General features: G+C 47.5%; 2 protein-coding genes across 2 annotated transcripts in view; one reads left to right on the top strand and one right to left on the bottom strand.

The window, feature by feature from the left end:
* The window catches only part of CORO1A (coronin 1A), a 77,372-nt gene that overhangs the window by 39,485 nt on the left and 20,706 nt on the right, over nt 1–17,181 (top strand). The window lies entirely within an intron of this gene.
* MAPK3 (mitogen-activated protein kinase 3) lies at nt 7,722–16,763 on the bottom strand. The gene is made up of 9 exons (XM_080976393.1): nt 16,499–16,763; nt 14,583–14,765; nt 13,757–13,946; nt 13,474–13,590; nt 12,962–13,076; nt 12,637–12,768; nt 10,402–10,511; nt 10,087–10,225; nt 7,722–9,476 (listed from the first exon to the last, which is right to left on the bottom strand). Exons 1-8 carry the CDS (start codon nt 16,660–16,662, stop codon nt 10,106–10,108), a joined length of 1,131 nt encoding a protein of 376 aa, XP_080832519.1. The 5' UTR covers nt 16,663–16,763; the 3' UTR covers nt 7,722–9,476; nt 10,087–10,105.

Raw genomic sequence — 17,181 nt, 5'->3', positions numbered from 1 at the left:
GGCCCTTTAAGTCCAGCGCCCTTGTTTCCCAACAGCCAGATGGCCCTGGGAAACTCCTTGCCACACCTGTGTTGTTTTGTTCTAGCCTCTAGTAATCGATGGTAGACTGCCTTTGAACGTGGATGCTACATTATTACCTGGTGAAACTAGTTACCATCACTAATAAGACTCTCTGTTCCTCTGTTAGTGGTGATCATCGCATCTTGTGATCACAATCACAAAATAATATTTTGAATATTTTGAAACTCAGCCTCCAAAGTGCTTTATATGCATTACGGTATGTTGTTGTAATTCTCACAAACAAGCTGTAAAGCAGATCAATTTTTTATCATCCCCATAATGTAGATGACTAGACTAGGCTGAGTAGGACTGAGAGAATATAACACCTCCTGACTATGCTGAGGCAAAGAGAAGATTTTGAGCTGAGAACTGCATGACTCACAAGTCAGTCTCTAATACACTAACGCCAAATTTCCAGTGCAGCAATTAAGTTCCACAGGGAAGAGAGATGTAGGGACACAATACCCCACGCTTCTGTTTGTCCACATGCCTATAAAGTTTTCTGCTTGCCCCATGCTTCCTAGGCATGGGTTCAAGTGGTTTTCCATTTGCCCCACTGCTTTCCCTGAGAAAACCCACTTTACCTCTGAATTGGAGTGAACGCCAGTCTGCGGAAAACCCGATTGAAGCTTGCTTCAATTAATCAGTAAAAATTGAGTTTTCCCATGGGAAAACAGCAGGACAGGCATAAGTCTGGATGAGCCCTGAGTTGCGGTTGTCTGGTAGCGTTGGTCAGATTTTGCACTTAAAATTAATTTCAACTGACAGCTGCTAATCAAATGACTACCCCCATTTTGCACCAGTGGTATGTCTAGCTGACCACATCTAGCTAGGCTCGATGGAGCCTTGGTCTGGCCCTGTTTATATTATTGGATATGCACACTTAAGAGACTTCCTCATTCCGTGTCGTTGTGTTGTTGTGTTTTCGAAAGGTATTCAAGATAACCCCAAAATAGTTACCCCCTGCTATATTTCCAGGGCGGCAAAATGGTGGTTTATCTCTCCTCTTCCTCCTTAAATGCACATCTGCAGATGCTGATTATATTATGGGTTTTGCTTATTGAGCTGGAGCATAGAAGTGGTGTCTCATGCCTGTTGATCCTGTACACATTCTTACGGTAAGAGCATGGAGGCGGAGAGAGGCATTATTGGTGGGGAACCCACAGGCCTCCATCTGGCAGCTGCTCCAGGCAGCACAGCTGGCAATCAGGGATGATGGGTGTCCATCAATAAGTGGAAGGGACACAGCTTCCCCACTCCTTCTGGTCTAGAGGCACATAACTTGCCGAATCTCCAAGCCCATGTGGGTCTGGCTAGTGCCTGGAATAGGAGACCCACTGAGAACTCCTCTCTGTTTAATCCTTTTGAAGAGAGCAGGATATAAATATTGGCATATAACTCTTTAGAGCACCCCGTACACATTGAGAATGAAGAATATTTTCCAGAAGGGCCAGAAGAGACTTCAGGAAAGGTCCTTGCAGGTTCAGGCCTTGGCATCTCCAACTAGCCCTGGATTTTCCCAAGTCTGCCTGCCCTGGGCTGCCGCTCAGAATAGACATTCCTGGATAAGAGGCTTTCGAAAACAGATCTATAAATGTAAACAACCAGTCAGAGGTGAAATAATTTGGGGGGGGGGAGTTTCCTTTCTCAAAAAGTGTGGGTTTTGCTTTCAAAAAAATAAAATAAACACGCAGTGTGGGAGTTTCCCCCCCAAACTGCTTTTCCCTGCATCAGTTTCAGCCTGCTTTGACAGACGTTGTTGCCTAAGCAAGACCTTTGCATGAGTCTAGATTAAAATCTCCAAACATAAAACATTTTATTGATGTGCATCCAGCTGCTTGTTAACTTAAAAAAACAAACAAAAAAACATACTTCCTTCTCTGCTCTCCTGCTTTCATGTGAGTCAGTCCCTGCTCACTTTTCCCTATTCACTGGTGACTTTTAAATATTTTGGATAATGTCAGCTGTACACACGCTAGAGGAAGACATCTGACGCACCCCGTTCCCATTTCCTCTGAGGGAGATGCAAATCTCTAAGCATGCTTTAGAGTTGTCCTTAATTTGGTTATCATCACCTTGTTCACTGCTGCCGGAACAGTGTGCTTTAGGAGTGTTCAGAGCACTTTACATACCCCAATTATCCATGCCACGATCCTGTAAGGTTGGTCATAGGAAAGCACCTTAGTTGGACCATTGGCTCATCTCAGGGACCTTTGCCATTCCAGATGTTCCTGAACTACAACTCCCAGCATCCATGGCCATTGACCATGTTTGCTGGGGCTCACGAGAGTTGTAGTTCAGCAACACTTTCAAGGTGCTTGTCTTACAAAGAACCTTAAAGATTATGAGATTCCTTATGCTCTGCCTTGATCACTTAGATTCTCAGGGGGCACTTCTGGTGCTTTTCCCCAAACCCCTGAGGTTCAGGTGGCTTTGCTTGGGTCTGAGGCTTTCGTATGACAGGCCTTGCCCCTTGCCAGTAGGGGTTTGGGAGGAACCACCCTTCTTTCAGACATCTACTATAAATGTTTAGGCAGGCCTTTGCAAGATGCATTCCCTCTTTTTTAATAAATCAGTATTTATTTATTTTAATGGATACTGTTACAGAAAAATTTAGGTGCGAGGCTGCTCAGTCACCCAGCTCATTGGGCAGAGCCTGCAGGTCCCTGCAGAGTAAAGGAAGGAGTCCAGCCACCAACCGGAGCAAATAGCTGTAGACCAAAGTTTATTGCGCAACAGGTTCAAAGAGGAATTTTGAACCCCGAGGATGGGGTGACAAGGACTTTTTAAAGTTTCTGTCTTATCCCAGCATACAGTTCATTAAGCATCATCACTACATCATTGCTACATCCGAAAAGGGGAGGGTTATACATGATAAGCATAGGAGGAATGTGTTGAGGCAACAGGCAGATAGAGGATATGTATTGGGAAGTACATTCTAAGCACCTACTACAAAGGGACGATAAAAGTTTGATTTGCATAACCTGCCACCTGGGCAAGTCCAGAGGAGTACCTTTGCCCAGCGATTGACACCTATGAGTACCTTCCTGTGAGAATGTGACCTCCCGCTTGAGGGATTATGGCGGGGACCAAGTGGTTTCCAAGTCCTTGACCAATGAAGCAAATTCGCGGTGGAATGAAGGAAACTGGCAAAGGAGTCGATTTTATATGATTTTTAAAGCTAGGTAACTTCCCTGAGCTGTCAAGTCAAAAGGATACATTTATGCATAATATTTGTAACATTTAACAACTTTAAAGATGTGGGGGGCCCCGTAATTTTCATAACAGATACCTTTTGCTGATATTTATTATTATAATTGTATACTGCCTTGATACATTTTTTATTAAACTGCAGGTTATAAATGCTTAAATGCCTGGAGGGTCAAAGGTTCCCCAATCCTGAGCTCAGCATTGACTACTGTTCCCTGGCACCTGTTCTTTAGGTAAAGGTAAAGGGACCCCTGACCATTAGGTCCAGTCGTGGCCGACTCTGGGGTTGCGGCGCTCATCTCGCTTTATTGGCCGAGGGAGCCGGCATACAGCTTCCAGGTCATGTGGCCAGCATGACTAAACCACTTCTGGCGAACCAGAGCAGCGCACGGAAACGCCGTTTACCTTCCCGTATTTATCTACATGCACTTTGACATGCTTTCGAACTGCTAGGTTGGCAGGAGTAGGGACCGAGCAACGGGAGCTCACCCTGTTGCGGGGATTCGAACTGCCGACCTTCTGATTGGCAAGTCCTAGTCTCTGTGGTTTAACCCACAGCACCACCTGTGTCTTTTTTTAGGAGGGGGTTTCAGAACTGGGCTTTGCCTAGCCCTGCCGGGAGCCACCAGAGCTCCTTTTGCATTCGAAATATCTGCTCTTCCACTGAGCTCTTCCAGCCCTTCTCCAGAGTTACCACCCTCATACTGGAACTGTAGGGGCTGAGAGAAGAGTGAGTGACTTGCCTAAGGCTACCGCACTGGTTCATAGCTGTGGGGTTTCTTGAAGCAGTTACATCCCAGCAGTCGCTATGCAGCACCCTCAGCTTTTCTTAAGCAACAGAAAGCGGCAGCTCTCTAAATATTTCTCAAAAACCAAGAATGCAGAGAGACCCTTGAGTAGGCTTGCTTCTAGCTGGAAGCCGCAAGAGGCATACTCCCTCCTGCTGCCAAGTATGTGCAAAATACAAACCTATATTGGTGAACGTGTGCAGAGACACAGGCACAGCCTTTTTCTTTTATTTCCTCCCCCCCCTTCCTAAAGTGAGTCACGCAACTTCAAGCTGCCATTTCAGATGCCTTACAAAAAACTTCTGTCTTGATTTCCTCTGATTGTAATGCTTTCTTGCCATAATGGACCATGTGCATAATAGGATGCCTATTTATATTTCTAGCCCGCCCCCCCATCTTGAAGACTTGAGGCAAGTGCCAATAAAATATTTGTGCACATAAAACAAGCAATTAAAAATTAATGGTGGTAGGTGGGGGATTTTAACCTCAGCTGCTGAAAGCCAGGCCCAAATGGAAAGCTTCCCTAAGAGGCTCAGGCTTCGGTGAAGTTATGGAAGAAGGCCTGGCTCTATAACCACAGAAGTGGTCTTTTGGCCTGCTCTTCTAAATAATTTTATTCTAGTCACCAGACTCCCCAACCAAGACTTAGAAGTGCTCTCCATCTGAACACAGAGGACTGCTCTCAATACACAGCTGAATGAAGCATAAGAGGTGATAGAATATGCTGCATGACTCCAGACTGCAGGTGGGGTAATAAACAAGCTCAGGTGTGGTGAACCTTTGGCCCTCCAGATGTTTGCTTATGTACTTATAACCTGCAGTTTCATAAAATTCCCCCTGTCTGTAAAAACACCTTCCTGCAAGTAGAAAACAAGCTGATCAGGCTGAGCTACAACCTCTCTCCCCAATATGCTAGCTTTTTACTTGCAGTGACTCCTTTCTAAATAACAAGCAGATTTAAAATATGGTAACCCCTACCACCACCAGTCTAAATTGAACTATTTTGTTCTCCTACATGTGTACACAAAAGCCTCAGGGGAAAAACCCACCTCGCCTAGCAATAAGGAATTTGAATATATTTCAGTTACGTGCCACTTCCTGGTTCAAACTTTCAAACACTTGCTGTCAGCTTCAGTCACCAATTGCCCAATGCAGTCTCTTTTGCCTACCCCCAGGAGAACATCCCCCCCCCCACAGAGACCTCTGTGGTACAGTCACACTGAGAGAGGAGGTTTGTCAGCTCAGCTGGAAGCCCATGTCCCAATGGTTAGTTTTCCTGGTGTCAACACACTGGGTTAAGTAAGAAACAGGTGGAGATATTTCTATTTTGGTTATGCAAGGACAAACTCCTGGAGTTTGGCAATGAATATGAGATAGGTATGACGGTGAGAGGTGGGTGGGAGAAAGAGTATGACTCAAATGCAGACGCCTGTATCGCTGATTAACTAACACCCCCCCCCCCAAGGCTGAAGGGATTGATGGTGTATTTATATCACCCATTTTGTGATATACGTACTGGATACCTCTTGGAGGGTAATTGCACAATAGCAGGCAGACAGGTCAAGAGCGTTTCAGAAGGCATCTGAGGTGCGCTAATGATTAAATTGCAGGCAAAGCCCTGCAAAGGGATCACCGCAAAACATTTCCTGCATTCGCAATCTGGTAAACAATCTTCCATAATCAAAATATGTTCCTTCGTGGGTGCTTCAGTGGCAGTGGAAGAACTCTGCCAAGTGCCAAGATGATGTGGTATAAGCCTCTGCTTTTTCCAGCTCAAGCCTGCCACGCAGATTGCAAGGGAATGTATTTCCCCCACCAACTCACAGACAAAAAACTTCGCTTGGTTTTGGGGCCACTGGCATATTGGTTGTTGCATCATGGGAGACCCAGCCTTGCAAGGTTCAGTTGTGTATCAACAAGCGCACACGTTACAGATCTCACAAGGAGGCGGAGGCGGCCTCTTTTGTAGGACACCAACTCCCAGTCAACCCTCAGATGGTACAGGGCCTTCTGTCATGGCACCCACACTATGGAACATCTTGCCTCAATAAATTTGGGTAGCCCGTCTACTGCTTTTGGAAACCCATTTAAAACTTTGTTCAGGCCATAGCTTAGTAATAGGACAAATGCTTTTCACTCAGAGGGTCCCAGTTCAGACCCTGAAATTTCTAGGTGGGGTTGGAAAGATCCTAATCTGAAAACCTATCAAATCGCTTCCTGTGCTCCACGAATGCGTGTTCCATTGACCATGATACTGCCTGCTGCTTTTAATATTGTTACTGGGGTGACTTATTGCCACTGTGCTTTAAAATGTGCCTTTTATTCGTTAGTTGGAGTCTCCACCGAAGGGCCAACAAGGCAAGCTCTCCCCCCCCCCCAGCCCTAGCCCAGAGAATAGTACTTCAACTGTGTTTGAATAGCTTATTGCAAGGGCCTTGTACACACTGATATTTTATTCCATGGAAGAGGCCATGTGCTCAGTTTAACATTCTCTTCTTTCTCAAGTTTTTAAATGATCCTATTTTAAAAAATACCTTAATGGAGGCTGCTACTATTCAACAAATATGAGGGACAGGAAATAACATTTAGATTGAAAGAGCTGGCTCTCAAAAATGTAAATTTTGGCAATATTCAATAACTTCTGAATGGGACAGGGATTGTCTCATTCCTGGACTCCCCCCCATCTGCCACAAGCCCGCTGTCCTTTACACCTCAGCTGACAGCAACTCTGGGGCAGACAAGTTGGTGCCACTTGCCAACTCCAACATGTGCAGGCTTGATGTGCTGCCATCTCCGCTTGGGACAACAGCAACCCATCACAGCAAGGAGACAAGGAAAAGACCAGCTCCAGCTGCCTCCTTCCCCCTTGTGGCTTGGAACGATGCTAACTACCCATTATCCCATGACAAAAATCATCGAGTGAGTTGCAATCACTTAAGGAGGATACCTCATGCCAGCACAGAATCATAGCACTGTAGACTTAGAAGGTACACCAAGGGTCGTCCTGGAATGCAGGCTGCAAGGCAGCGACTTCCAGGGCAGCACTTGGAACGGGAGGCTGTAAGCAGCTTCTTTTAGCTTTGAATTCTGACTATCAAATAATGGAATTGCTTTCCGGTGTGTTTTTGTAATCCTGGAAATACTAGGGTGGGGTTTTTTTATGGGGAAGTTTACGATGCCCCTTGGTCACCATTGTAAAACTCAAGAAACACAGAGATCTGTTTACGGCCTGCAAGATCCAAGACTGGAAGCAGCGAAGGCAAAGGTGAGGATTTTGCAGTCGTGCAGCCGTCCCCGCTGTCAGCATATCCTGTCCTAACACTCCTTTTGCACCCTCTCACCACAGGCCACTTCCTTCCTGTTACAGTCATGTCTATTAAGATACTGAACTCAAGGCAGCGCTGCTACCCCTTGTACAATGGAGATGCAAGCGTTCCTGTTGACTCTTTTGTGCGGACTAAACTTTTAAGTGAAAAACTAGTCCTGCAGCCAAGTCTTCCTTCTGGGCCAGTCTTCGTTCTTGATGTTTAGTAGGGGCAGATGTCTGCCCGAAGCTTCTCTTTTTTTCTCGACACCCCAAACCCTCCTGGGGAAAAAACAACTTAAGTTCTCAGACAGTTATAAATACATGTTTCCCCCTCCAAAATAAGACAAAATGAGGCATTGAAGGAATAAAGGAATGATTTATTTCAGGGTCTTTTTATACAATTCAAAGCAGGAGGGGATGGGGAGGCATTATTTCCCTTCAATCCAAGTTCCCTCATAGTATTACACGCCCCAGGAGGAAGCCCGTTTAGCATGCCATCGTAGATGGACAAACAGGCAACACTGTCCGAACAGAGACTTCCTCCTCACTCAACTAGATAAGCTAAGGAAACAGACAGACAGACAAAATCCACATTCCCGTTTTTCTGCTTGCAAAATTTCTGTCTTTGGGAACCCGAAGGTTCTGGCAGTTCTTGCTCATCCAAACTGGTACCCCCCTCCCCAAAATGGCACACACAGAGATGGGAGGGCTTAAAATCCAGAAGTTAGTCCATCTAAAAAGTAGTGCTCCCTCCCAAAAGCTTTGCCTTCAACCAAGGTTGCTTCATTCCCAATACTTTCAGCAGACAACAGTCTAGCCGCTTGTTCCTGGTTTAGTGCTCGCATATCCAAAATACCTCCTCCCCTAGAGAGTTTGGTTGTTACGGGGCAACTGGGTTGTCCCCTCAGGACACACAAGATGTGATCGTCCGTCATCTTCCCAGCCTTTCCCCTCCCTTGTAAAATTCATGTTTGCTGATAGCTGCAGGCCCCTGACCATTTTTGGACTTTGATCTGACCAAGGCAAATTGGGGGAGGGGGAGGGTAAAATTCCGCACACATTGTTTAAGAACATCATTGATGAAAGTGGAGGGAGGGGGGAATTAAGAGGGCAGCCATGTTAGTTTGTAGCAGCAAGAAAACAAAAGTGCAGTGCCGTTGCAGAGGCCAATTGGTTTCTTGAGGGATGTCAAAGGGTTCACGTACCCCGACTGCCCAATTTATCAAGATGCGAAATGGAAAGGGGGAGGAGGGAGGGAGGGAGAGGCAGACAACCACAAACATTGCCTTAAAAGAGGAAGCAAATGAAGTTGAAAGCCTTCCTTTTCATCTGCACAGCCACAGAAGCAGAAGGGGGAGACATTTCCCCCCTCTTCCGAACAGGCACACCTTTCTAGCTTTGTAAAGATCTTCATCTTGCGCTGCACAACAGCTGCTGCCCACAGTGACGTTTTAAGGTTAGAGATGTGCATGAAAGGTGTTTGAAAAATGGCACTAACCAGCAGACAAAAAACCAGCACATACATGCCCTCCATTTGCACAGGGAGGAACCAGGACTCCTGTGAGTTCTCAAGGAGTGTAGTGGGGGGGGGGGGAGTCAGAACCCTTGGGCTCTGTTCCCAGTTGTGGAACAGTCATGTGGTTCTGTGGATTACAAGAGCGAGAGTCCAGGAGCCAGGATTTAGGTTCAACTCCCTTTGTTAATAATGCCCAAGGGATCAGAAAATGGCCCTGCTAAAAAATCAGCATTAGTTTATTAACTCGTTAACAAAGACAATAAAATGCCAAAAAAAGGAGATGACACTCCGCTCCCTTCAATTTCTTTGAGGGAGGGGTTAAAGGACAGGGGAAACCGATTTCCTTTCCCTCCTGTAGGGGAGGGTACTCCCCTCCCCTTCCCCAACCTGGGCACCAGGGTCTCACCCTGACACATCACATTAAGGGGGTCCAGAGATGGGTTACCAGGGTTCACAGCCACGTAGCAAAGCGCAGTTGTACAGCAAGTCAACAGGGGCACCCCCAAATTGGTACCCCCTGAATCCTGTGCTCCCCTCTAAAATCCAGTAGGGGAGCTGGGTACAGTCCCAAATCATCTCCTGGTGAAGCAGAGACCTGGAACAAAAAGAGATCCTATGAGGATTACAGACGCCAATACTCAGGAGTCCTGTCTACAAGTCACAAGATGCAGCAACATTTAAATCGCTTAGCTGCTGCGGGGAAACAAAAAACCCCCAAAACCATCCACATAGCAAACACACATTTCTGAAATTTGTAATAGCAAAAATGTCTACCTAACAAGTCTTGATAATGCCTCACAACCGGATGGTGTATATGTGTGTATATGCCTAAGTATTTGCAGGCAATGATCAGGCAACATAAAACTTCTCTGGCCACATACACATGCAAAGTTCAGATAAAACTCTCTCTCCAGGTTCCTTCACATGTGCGTTTCATAACTTAAGCAGCTTGCAGCAAGGATCTGCTCCACCCTGTTGGACATCCCCAGTCCATTCATGGAACTGTAGGTACCGGGAAGTGGAATCTCCACCAAGGGATGTCACATGGTAACTGGCGGTGGGAAGAAGCCACTACAGAATCACCGCGTTCAACACCAATCATGTGAGTAACTTGGGCCAAGGTATTTCTGCCCCACAGCTGGCCTTCCCAAAGTCAGGCACCTTTACTAAAACCACCTCTTGACCCGCAGTGCTGTTTGACTTACCAGTGGTCCGAACAGCCCCTCAGGGCCCCTGGTAGCCAGGCTGGAATCGTGCCGTCTCCTCAAATATCAGCTCTTTCAGCTTCTCTTTGGGCAGGTCATCCAGCTCCATGTCAAAGGTGAAAGGCTCCTCAGCCACAGGCTAAGCGTGGAGCAAAGGGAGAGATGTAAAAATCCAGGAATCCTGGTCCCCAAACGCCTTCGTTTCCCAAGTCCGCCCATCCTAGCCCACTGAACTCCCTCCTTCTCGTTCCTCGCCCTGTGCTCCCAAATCCCCTCGAACGGTAGTCAAACCCCAAGAACCAAAGCGTCCAGCACCTCATCTGAGGGGTCGTAGTACTGCTCTAGGTAAGGGTGGGCAAGGGACTCCTCCACCGTGATGCGCTTATTAGGGTTAAAGGTCAACATTTTGTCCAACAGGTCCAGAGCTGAAAAAGGGAAAGGGGGGGGGGGGATAGGATGCAGTATCAGCAGCCAGACAGCAGATGGCAACAGGAAGAAAACGCGCACACAAACACACACACAAAATTGTGCCAGCAAATAGTTGCAGGGCTGGAATCTGGCCACAGGTGGCAGCAGAGAGCAATGAAGGGTGGCTGGCATCACTGACAGCATCCCATAGCAAGATTCCTCCTGGATCAGGCCGAGGGCTCATCTAGCCCAGCATCCCGTTTCCAATGATGGCCAGGTAGATGCTTCCATGCCCTGCTTGTGCAGCAACAGCTCTCTCCATTTTGTGCCTATTCACAGGTGTATTTGTTTTCGAAGTGGACGTTCCTTTTCTCTGTTGTGAATATGGGCGGCTGCCGACATCACAATCTCGCCATGCAAATGCGTCTACCCCCTTTGAATGCGATCTACGCTGGCAGCCACCAGCCCCACATGCTCTGCTCTTTCCTCCTAGGGAAGATGCTTCACCGCACTTGACCACCTTGGCTGTTCACTTCTGTACCTTCTCCCGGTTTGCACTACCCTACTTGGCCTGGGCGTGGTCCACAACAACACTCCTCTAGCTCAGGGATTGCTACAGGTTTACAGAGAGGCACCAGAGTGTTATTCTCAACCCCTTTCCAATTAATTCAACATTTGAGTGCCTAGGAAATCCGAGCGCCTTTTTTCGCAGCAATGATACACTGAGTTGATGTTTTCAGTGAGCTGCTGACCATAACCCCAGAATCTCTCTTATGCACTTAATATCTGGCTTTCGTAATGATTTTACCAATTGACCTGTGACAGTAAGACTTACAGATGTGGCATTTGCAATTCACCCCTGAATCCTTTCTTTAAAATTGGCCTTACACTGACAAGTTGCACATACTTGTGAAGTTGCTGGGCTTTTACCATCTAAGGTCTTTAAGGACTCTTAAGGTAAATGCAATCTGTCCCCAATTGAAATTTGAAACTTATCAATTAGCTCCTAGAAATCTTCTCTGTGTATCATCTTGATTTAACGTAGCTCCTTAGTGCTCTGTATTCCAAACACTGTCATAGAGGAGAGCTCTCACACACCGTACATGTCCTCAACATGGACAATTCATTTAGCTTCTCAGCTATCACCTGTCCTCCTTCAAACAGTCTTTTCACAGTTTTGTATTCTAAGAACATCCAAATGCTACTCTGGCTGGTTTCTTGCTCTTCAGAAGAAATTGTTTGCTGCCTGTTTTAAGTCTCAAGTTATTTGCTTTTCAACTTAAAGGGAGTAAGTCTCACTGAACTTAGTGGGAGTTGCTTCCAAGTGAAACATGCACAGGATTGGGCTACAACAATTTGACAGATTGTGGTAAGGGCAGCTTCTCGGAGTTGCAACATTTACCATCAGCCAGCCCCCAACTCCATCAGCAACTCTCTCTGTTCTCTTCCTTCGCTTTGCCCCCTGGAGGAAGTCCACCATCTGCCAGAGAGCAGAAGGAACCAGCATAAAGAGCTCCAAATACCTTTAATGTTTTATCTTTTTGTGGATGAATTATAATTTGCTTGGGAAACTGTAAGCTGCACAGAGCATAACCATAGTGCAACAATCTCAATTGTCTTGGCTTCAAGGGGACTAACATTAGCATCAACACTATGTTTTGCCCGCCTTTACTGGTAGCTGACAATTTGATTGGCATTACCTCTGAATGCTAATTAAGAACTTTTATCCCATTGCTTTGTCTAGGGTGTGGCTGTCTGTTTATGTTATTAGTTAGAAACAAAACCACAGCTCTTATATTGTTAATAGCTGCATCAAAAGGAAATTTCAGGACACACTAATTTTCATACCCCTTCATGGCCAGAGTGATGAGAGACATAAAAGTCCTGGTTACACTGGGTGAAAATGCAGGTGGCTGAACAACATTTATATTTGAACAGTGAGGGGGAAACTGCAACCTGCACAGGCTAATGGGACCCTTCTCTGAAACAAAAGAGTTTAAAGACTTCTGGCTTAGGTTATATTGGGAAGTATAATTAGGCAAATAGTAGGGAAAACACTGGAATGTGAGAATGGACAACAATGAGCAATGCATGCTGGGACACAGAAGTGGCTGAACACCCTTTGCCTTCTTCCTCCCTTACCTTTGAGATCAGCCTTAGGGAACAGTTTGGCCCAGGGAACCTTGGGCTTTTGGGGCAGCGACTGGAGATAGTTGCGAGCCTTCATGTTGATGATGCAGTTCAAGTCGTCTTGAGACGGGGAACCCAGAATACCTGTAGAGATGGCAGATAGAACTTTGTTGGATATATTGGACAGGGAAAATAGTTTTCAAGTTCTGGAACAAGCAAGGCCTTGGGTACTGAAAAGAGACCAAGGGGGAGGCAGAGTTGGCCATTCAATGGTAAGTGCAAAAAAACCTCTTCCCTCCAATACCAAATGCTTTACTCCCTGATATTTTCCCCTTACCCAGGATGTGGTTCAGCTGATCCAGGTAGTGCTTGCCAGGAAAGATGGGTCGGTTTGACAGCATCTCAGCCAGGATGCAGCCCACAGACCATATGTCAATAGACTTGGTGTAGCCCTGAGAAGAGGGTAAAAGACATGGAAAGAGAACCAGGTTCTGGGCTTCCCTGCCATGCATAACCAGCCCACAGTTCATGAAGAGGCTGCTTTCTCCTTGCACAGTGACTATCTGGCAGAATGAAAACTAAGGTTCCTTTCTTTATGAGGCATTGAAAGCCTGAAACTATGGCCCCAGCAAAAGTACAGGGTTCAGGAAGACATCTCTCTTTCCCCAGATTTTCAGATTTACTGAAAAAATAAAGACCCATATGGTGGGTGTGAGCTAAGTGTTATCAAATTAAGAAAATGTCTTCATGTTGCTTTCATGGCTATGTTAATACCCCCCCCCCAAGAAGTTGAGAGACCTCACTTCCAACTGAACTTTGCACCACTTGTCTTCACTCCGACTATCTTACCTTGGAATTAAGCATGATTTCAGGGGCTCGATACCAGCGAGTAGCGACGTACTCCGTCAAGAAACCTGTGTGGTCATGGTCTGGATCTGCGATCCGAGCCAGGCCAAAGTCACAGATCTGTAAGGAGAGAGAGGGGGGGAAAAACCCCAAAGGGGATGGGCATGAGTAGCAAACCCAGGATGAGCAGAAATCTAAGGTTGCAAAATGCAGAGTGGGGGTGGGAGAAAGCTGGTGTCAGCTGGAGAGGGAAGGAAAGAGTCTAGCAAAAGTTGCTGAATGCCACCTTCAGGTCACACGTGGTGTTGATGAGAAGGTTGCTGGGCTTCAGGTCCCGATGAAGCACATTGGCAGAATGGATGTATTTCAGCCCTCGGAGAATCTGGTAGAGAAAGTAGCAGATGTGGTCATTGCTGAGCTGCTGGGTCTTCAGCAGCTTATAGAGATCAGTTTCCATCAAATCCTGAACTATATATCTGCAGAGGGAGAAATGGTGCCCCCTCCAGGAAAGAGGGAGCAAGAGCAACAGTCAAGAAAAACAACTTTAATAGTAGTACTGTAAGTAAAGGAGCATCCTGGGAGGGGAAGGGGGAACCATAAAGTGCACACACACCTCGCTGAGCCACCCATGATGCCACCCACAATTTGTCCCTCAGGCTGAGTTAGATTTTCATAGGTGTAGTCCAGCCAGATACTGAGTGTTGCTAACACTTCCAATGACTGCCAAGCAGAATGTATCGCTGATAATGATGCACCGCTAATAACACCGCCTCTTCACATGCTTGTGATGTAAACCTATTCAGAGGCATGGTACTAAAAGAACATTCTTGATCTAAGTGATCATTTTAGCCCTAACCCATTAAAAGCACAACGCCCAGAGCCATGCTCAGAAGACAACAGGAAGCCAATGCAGATGCTGGCACAATCTTTTCCCAGCAATTCCACAACACATCATTATGCTGTGTGCCAGCCAAAGCCTCAGAGCCACGCATTTGATTCAAGGACTCTATGCAGATAACAGTGTGACTCCCACAGCCTCTGGGCATCAAAACATATTTTCACGTAGGTGCCCTTCCAGGTTTGGAAGGGACAACAGTGGTCTTCAAGGATACACATCACGCATCTGGTCGATGGTAGGTGCACGCAGGATGTCATTGATGCCGATGACATTCTCATGCTTGAAGCGCAAAAGGATCTTGATCTCTCGCAGTGTGCGCTGGCAGTACGTCTGGTGCTCAAAGGGACTGATCTTCTTTATGGCAGCCCGGATCTTGTTGACATGATCGTAGGCAGAGCTGTGGGGAAAGGAAGACAAAAGACACATGCAGATGGTAACCTCTGGGTCCGTGCACATACATAGACTGTCTCCTCAGTATAAAAGCTTGCATACATTCTTTCTCCAAATTGCCAAATGCCTTTTTTCCCCTCCTCTCCCCCATTGGAAGAAAACAGTCTGGTGATCCACAAGAGCAACTGACAAGGGGAACTGCTTCCATGCAAGGCAGTCAGAAAGCCCCAAATGTACACCAAGGTTTTGGATCTTAAGTCAATAGGATCAATACAAGGACAGAAAGATAAGGGAGAGAGGAGGAAATAGCAGGCACAGCAGTACAAATTGCATGATACAATTATTTAGAAAACCCAACTGTTTGGCTCCATTATCACCACTTGGCACAAGTACTGGCAGCTGGCAAGAGCTGGCAGAATGAGACGTAAAGAGTCAACACTAGGTGGCATGGTACAGGGAAGCTCTGGCCCTGCAGATGTTGCTGAACTACAACTGCTACGATCCTGGCTACTGACTGTGCTTGCTGGGGCTGATGGGAATTGTAGTTCAGCAACATCGGCAGCGCCAAATGTTTCCTATACCTACTGTAAAGCTCTCAAGACATGGAGTGTAAGCACAGAAGCCTAGAAGATCAGATGCTTAGTGAGGAGATAATAAATACTTCAGAATAAAAGGTGTTACACAGTTTGACTGCTACAGGTACTGGCAGCTTAAGTACCAAACCCAAGCTGTTGGGTGTAATATGGTGGCTAGGTTTCATACAATAGGATATTGCAAATACCCTAGCCTGGGTTAACTTTTGAAGGCACAAATGAGGCATATACAGCAGTTCTGAAGGTTCAGTTATTGGAATAGCCTACCATTAATATTAAAACTATAGGCCTAGTGTCAATCCAAGTCTAGAAAAGAACACACACTATGTCTCAATATGGTATTTAACAAGGCTGGCAAAACTATGGAGCCTACAGGAATAGTGGTGTAAAAAGTGCTAGCACTGAGTGGGGCTGACATCATATTAAGCATTCCCGCATTACTTAACTACATGGCAATGAGAGGTTTGGCAAGAAGGCAGGTTAGCCAGCCTCCGACTTGCAAGACGTGTCCCTGGTGCCAACAGCCGTGCAACAAGAAGTTTGTCAGATGCAACTTCTCCACCAAAGTGCTGCAGTGATAAGGGGGCACCAGGGCTGCGACCACCAAGCTGCTTGCCACCTTGGTATTAAAATGCACAGAAGCGCCCTTCGAAAGCAGCAGGAAGGCACCAGCCAGCTTCCGAACAATGGAGGCATGAGCAAGGAAGCTGGCAAATATTGGCACAAGGAGATAGCGGGCCGGCAAGGGCCAGTCCCTGGGAGGGGCTCGGAGCACAACAATGACTTGGCAGGGCTAGGGCGTGCTGCTTCTGCTCGTTCCTAGTTCACAGGGCAGTTTGGGAGAAGAGCATCTGCAGAAAAAGGCTGCAGCCGAGAGGAGAGCCCTGCGCGTGCAACGGGGAGCCTTGGAGCGGAGGAGCAACGGGAGCCGACGCGGACAGGGTCGGGGCGGGGAGAGCAGCGTCGAGAGCGCGGCAGGCGCCTCTGTCGGGGTTCAGTAACTAAGAAGCAACATGGCGGAAGCCTGTCGGAAAGGCTACGGCGGCCGGGAGGGCCGCTTTCGGCGGGTCGGCCAGCCAAGCCTCGGGCTCCTGGCACGGGTACGGCGCCCGGACAGGGCCATTCCGCGCGGTTCGCGCTCACTCACCAGACCATGCCGTAAGCCCCCTCGCCGATGTACTGCAGGTCTGTGTAGCGCGGCCCCACGTCGAACACTTGCCCTTTCACCGTCTCCACTCCCAGCTTCGGCGCTCCCGGTCCCGGCACAACCCCCGCCCCGCCTGGGGCTGCTGTCGCCGCTGCTGCCGCCATGGCCGACCTGATCGAGAATCTCCTGCAGCCGCTCCTATCGCTGCTTTACCCGGAACCGACACCGCCCGACAGCACCGCGCATGCGCTCGCCGAGGAAACGGAGAGACCGCCACTGCCCATGCGCTCGGCAGAAGCTGCGGCTTGAGGTTCCTCTCAGAGCGCATGCGCCAAGCCTGCCTCATAGCGTTTTGCGGGCCACAACGCGCCTGGCTCGGATTGGGACGTCAAGAACTCGACCCGGAAGCGCCGCACCCATAACATTCCACTCAAAGCGATGCTCCACCCTCTCGCGCGCGCAAGCTTCAGTCCCGTTGGGCCACGCCCTTTGGCTCTGATTGGGCCACGCCTCTTGGCTCAGCTCGCCTCCAATCCAGTTCCCGACGCCACGCGCTTGCTCTTGTTTCAAGGCCCGCCCTTTTCCGTGTAGTCGCGTGTTCGAATCCCCAGTGAGGTTATATACTGCATACACTTGCGGGCTTCTTTGTATTCATTTGGAGTTCGATTTATAGTCCACTCCAT

The sequence above is a fragment of the Podarcis pityusensis genome (assembly GCF_964106645.2).
Source record: "Podarcis pityusensis genome assembly, chromosome: 13".
Classification (NCBI taxonomy): Eukaryota; Metazoa; Chordata; class Lepidosauria; order Squamata; family Lacertidae; genus Podarcis; species Podarcis pityusensis.
Note: the sequence above shows the minus strand (reverse complement) of the source record. Positions and strands in the feature narration are given on the sequence as shown.

Coding starts and splice junctions, on each gene's coding strand:
- MAPK3 (XM_080976393.1), bottom strand. CDS start 16,662: ATGGCGGCAGCAGCGGCGACAGCAGCCCCAGGCGGGGCGGGGGTTGTG. Junction 13,947..14,582: donor ATCGACCAGATGCGTGATGT/GTATCCTTGAAG, acceptor CTCCCTCTGCAG/ATATATAGTTCAGGATTTGA. Junction 12,769..12,961: donor TCAGCTGAACCACATCCTGG/GTAAGGGGAAAA, acceptor CCATCTCTACAG/GTATTCTGGGTTCCCCGTCT.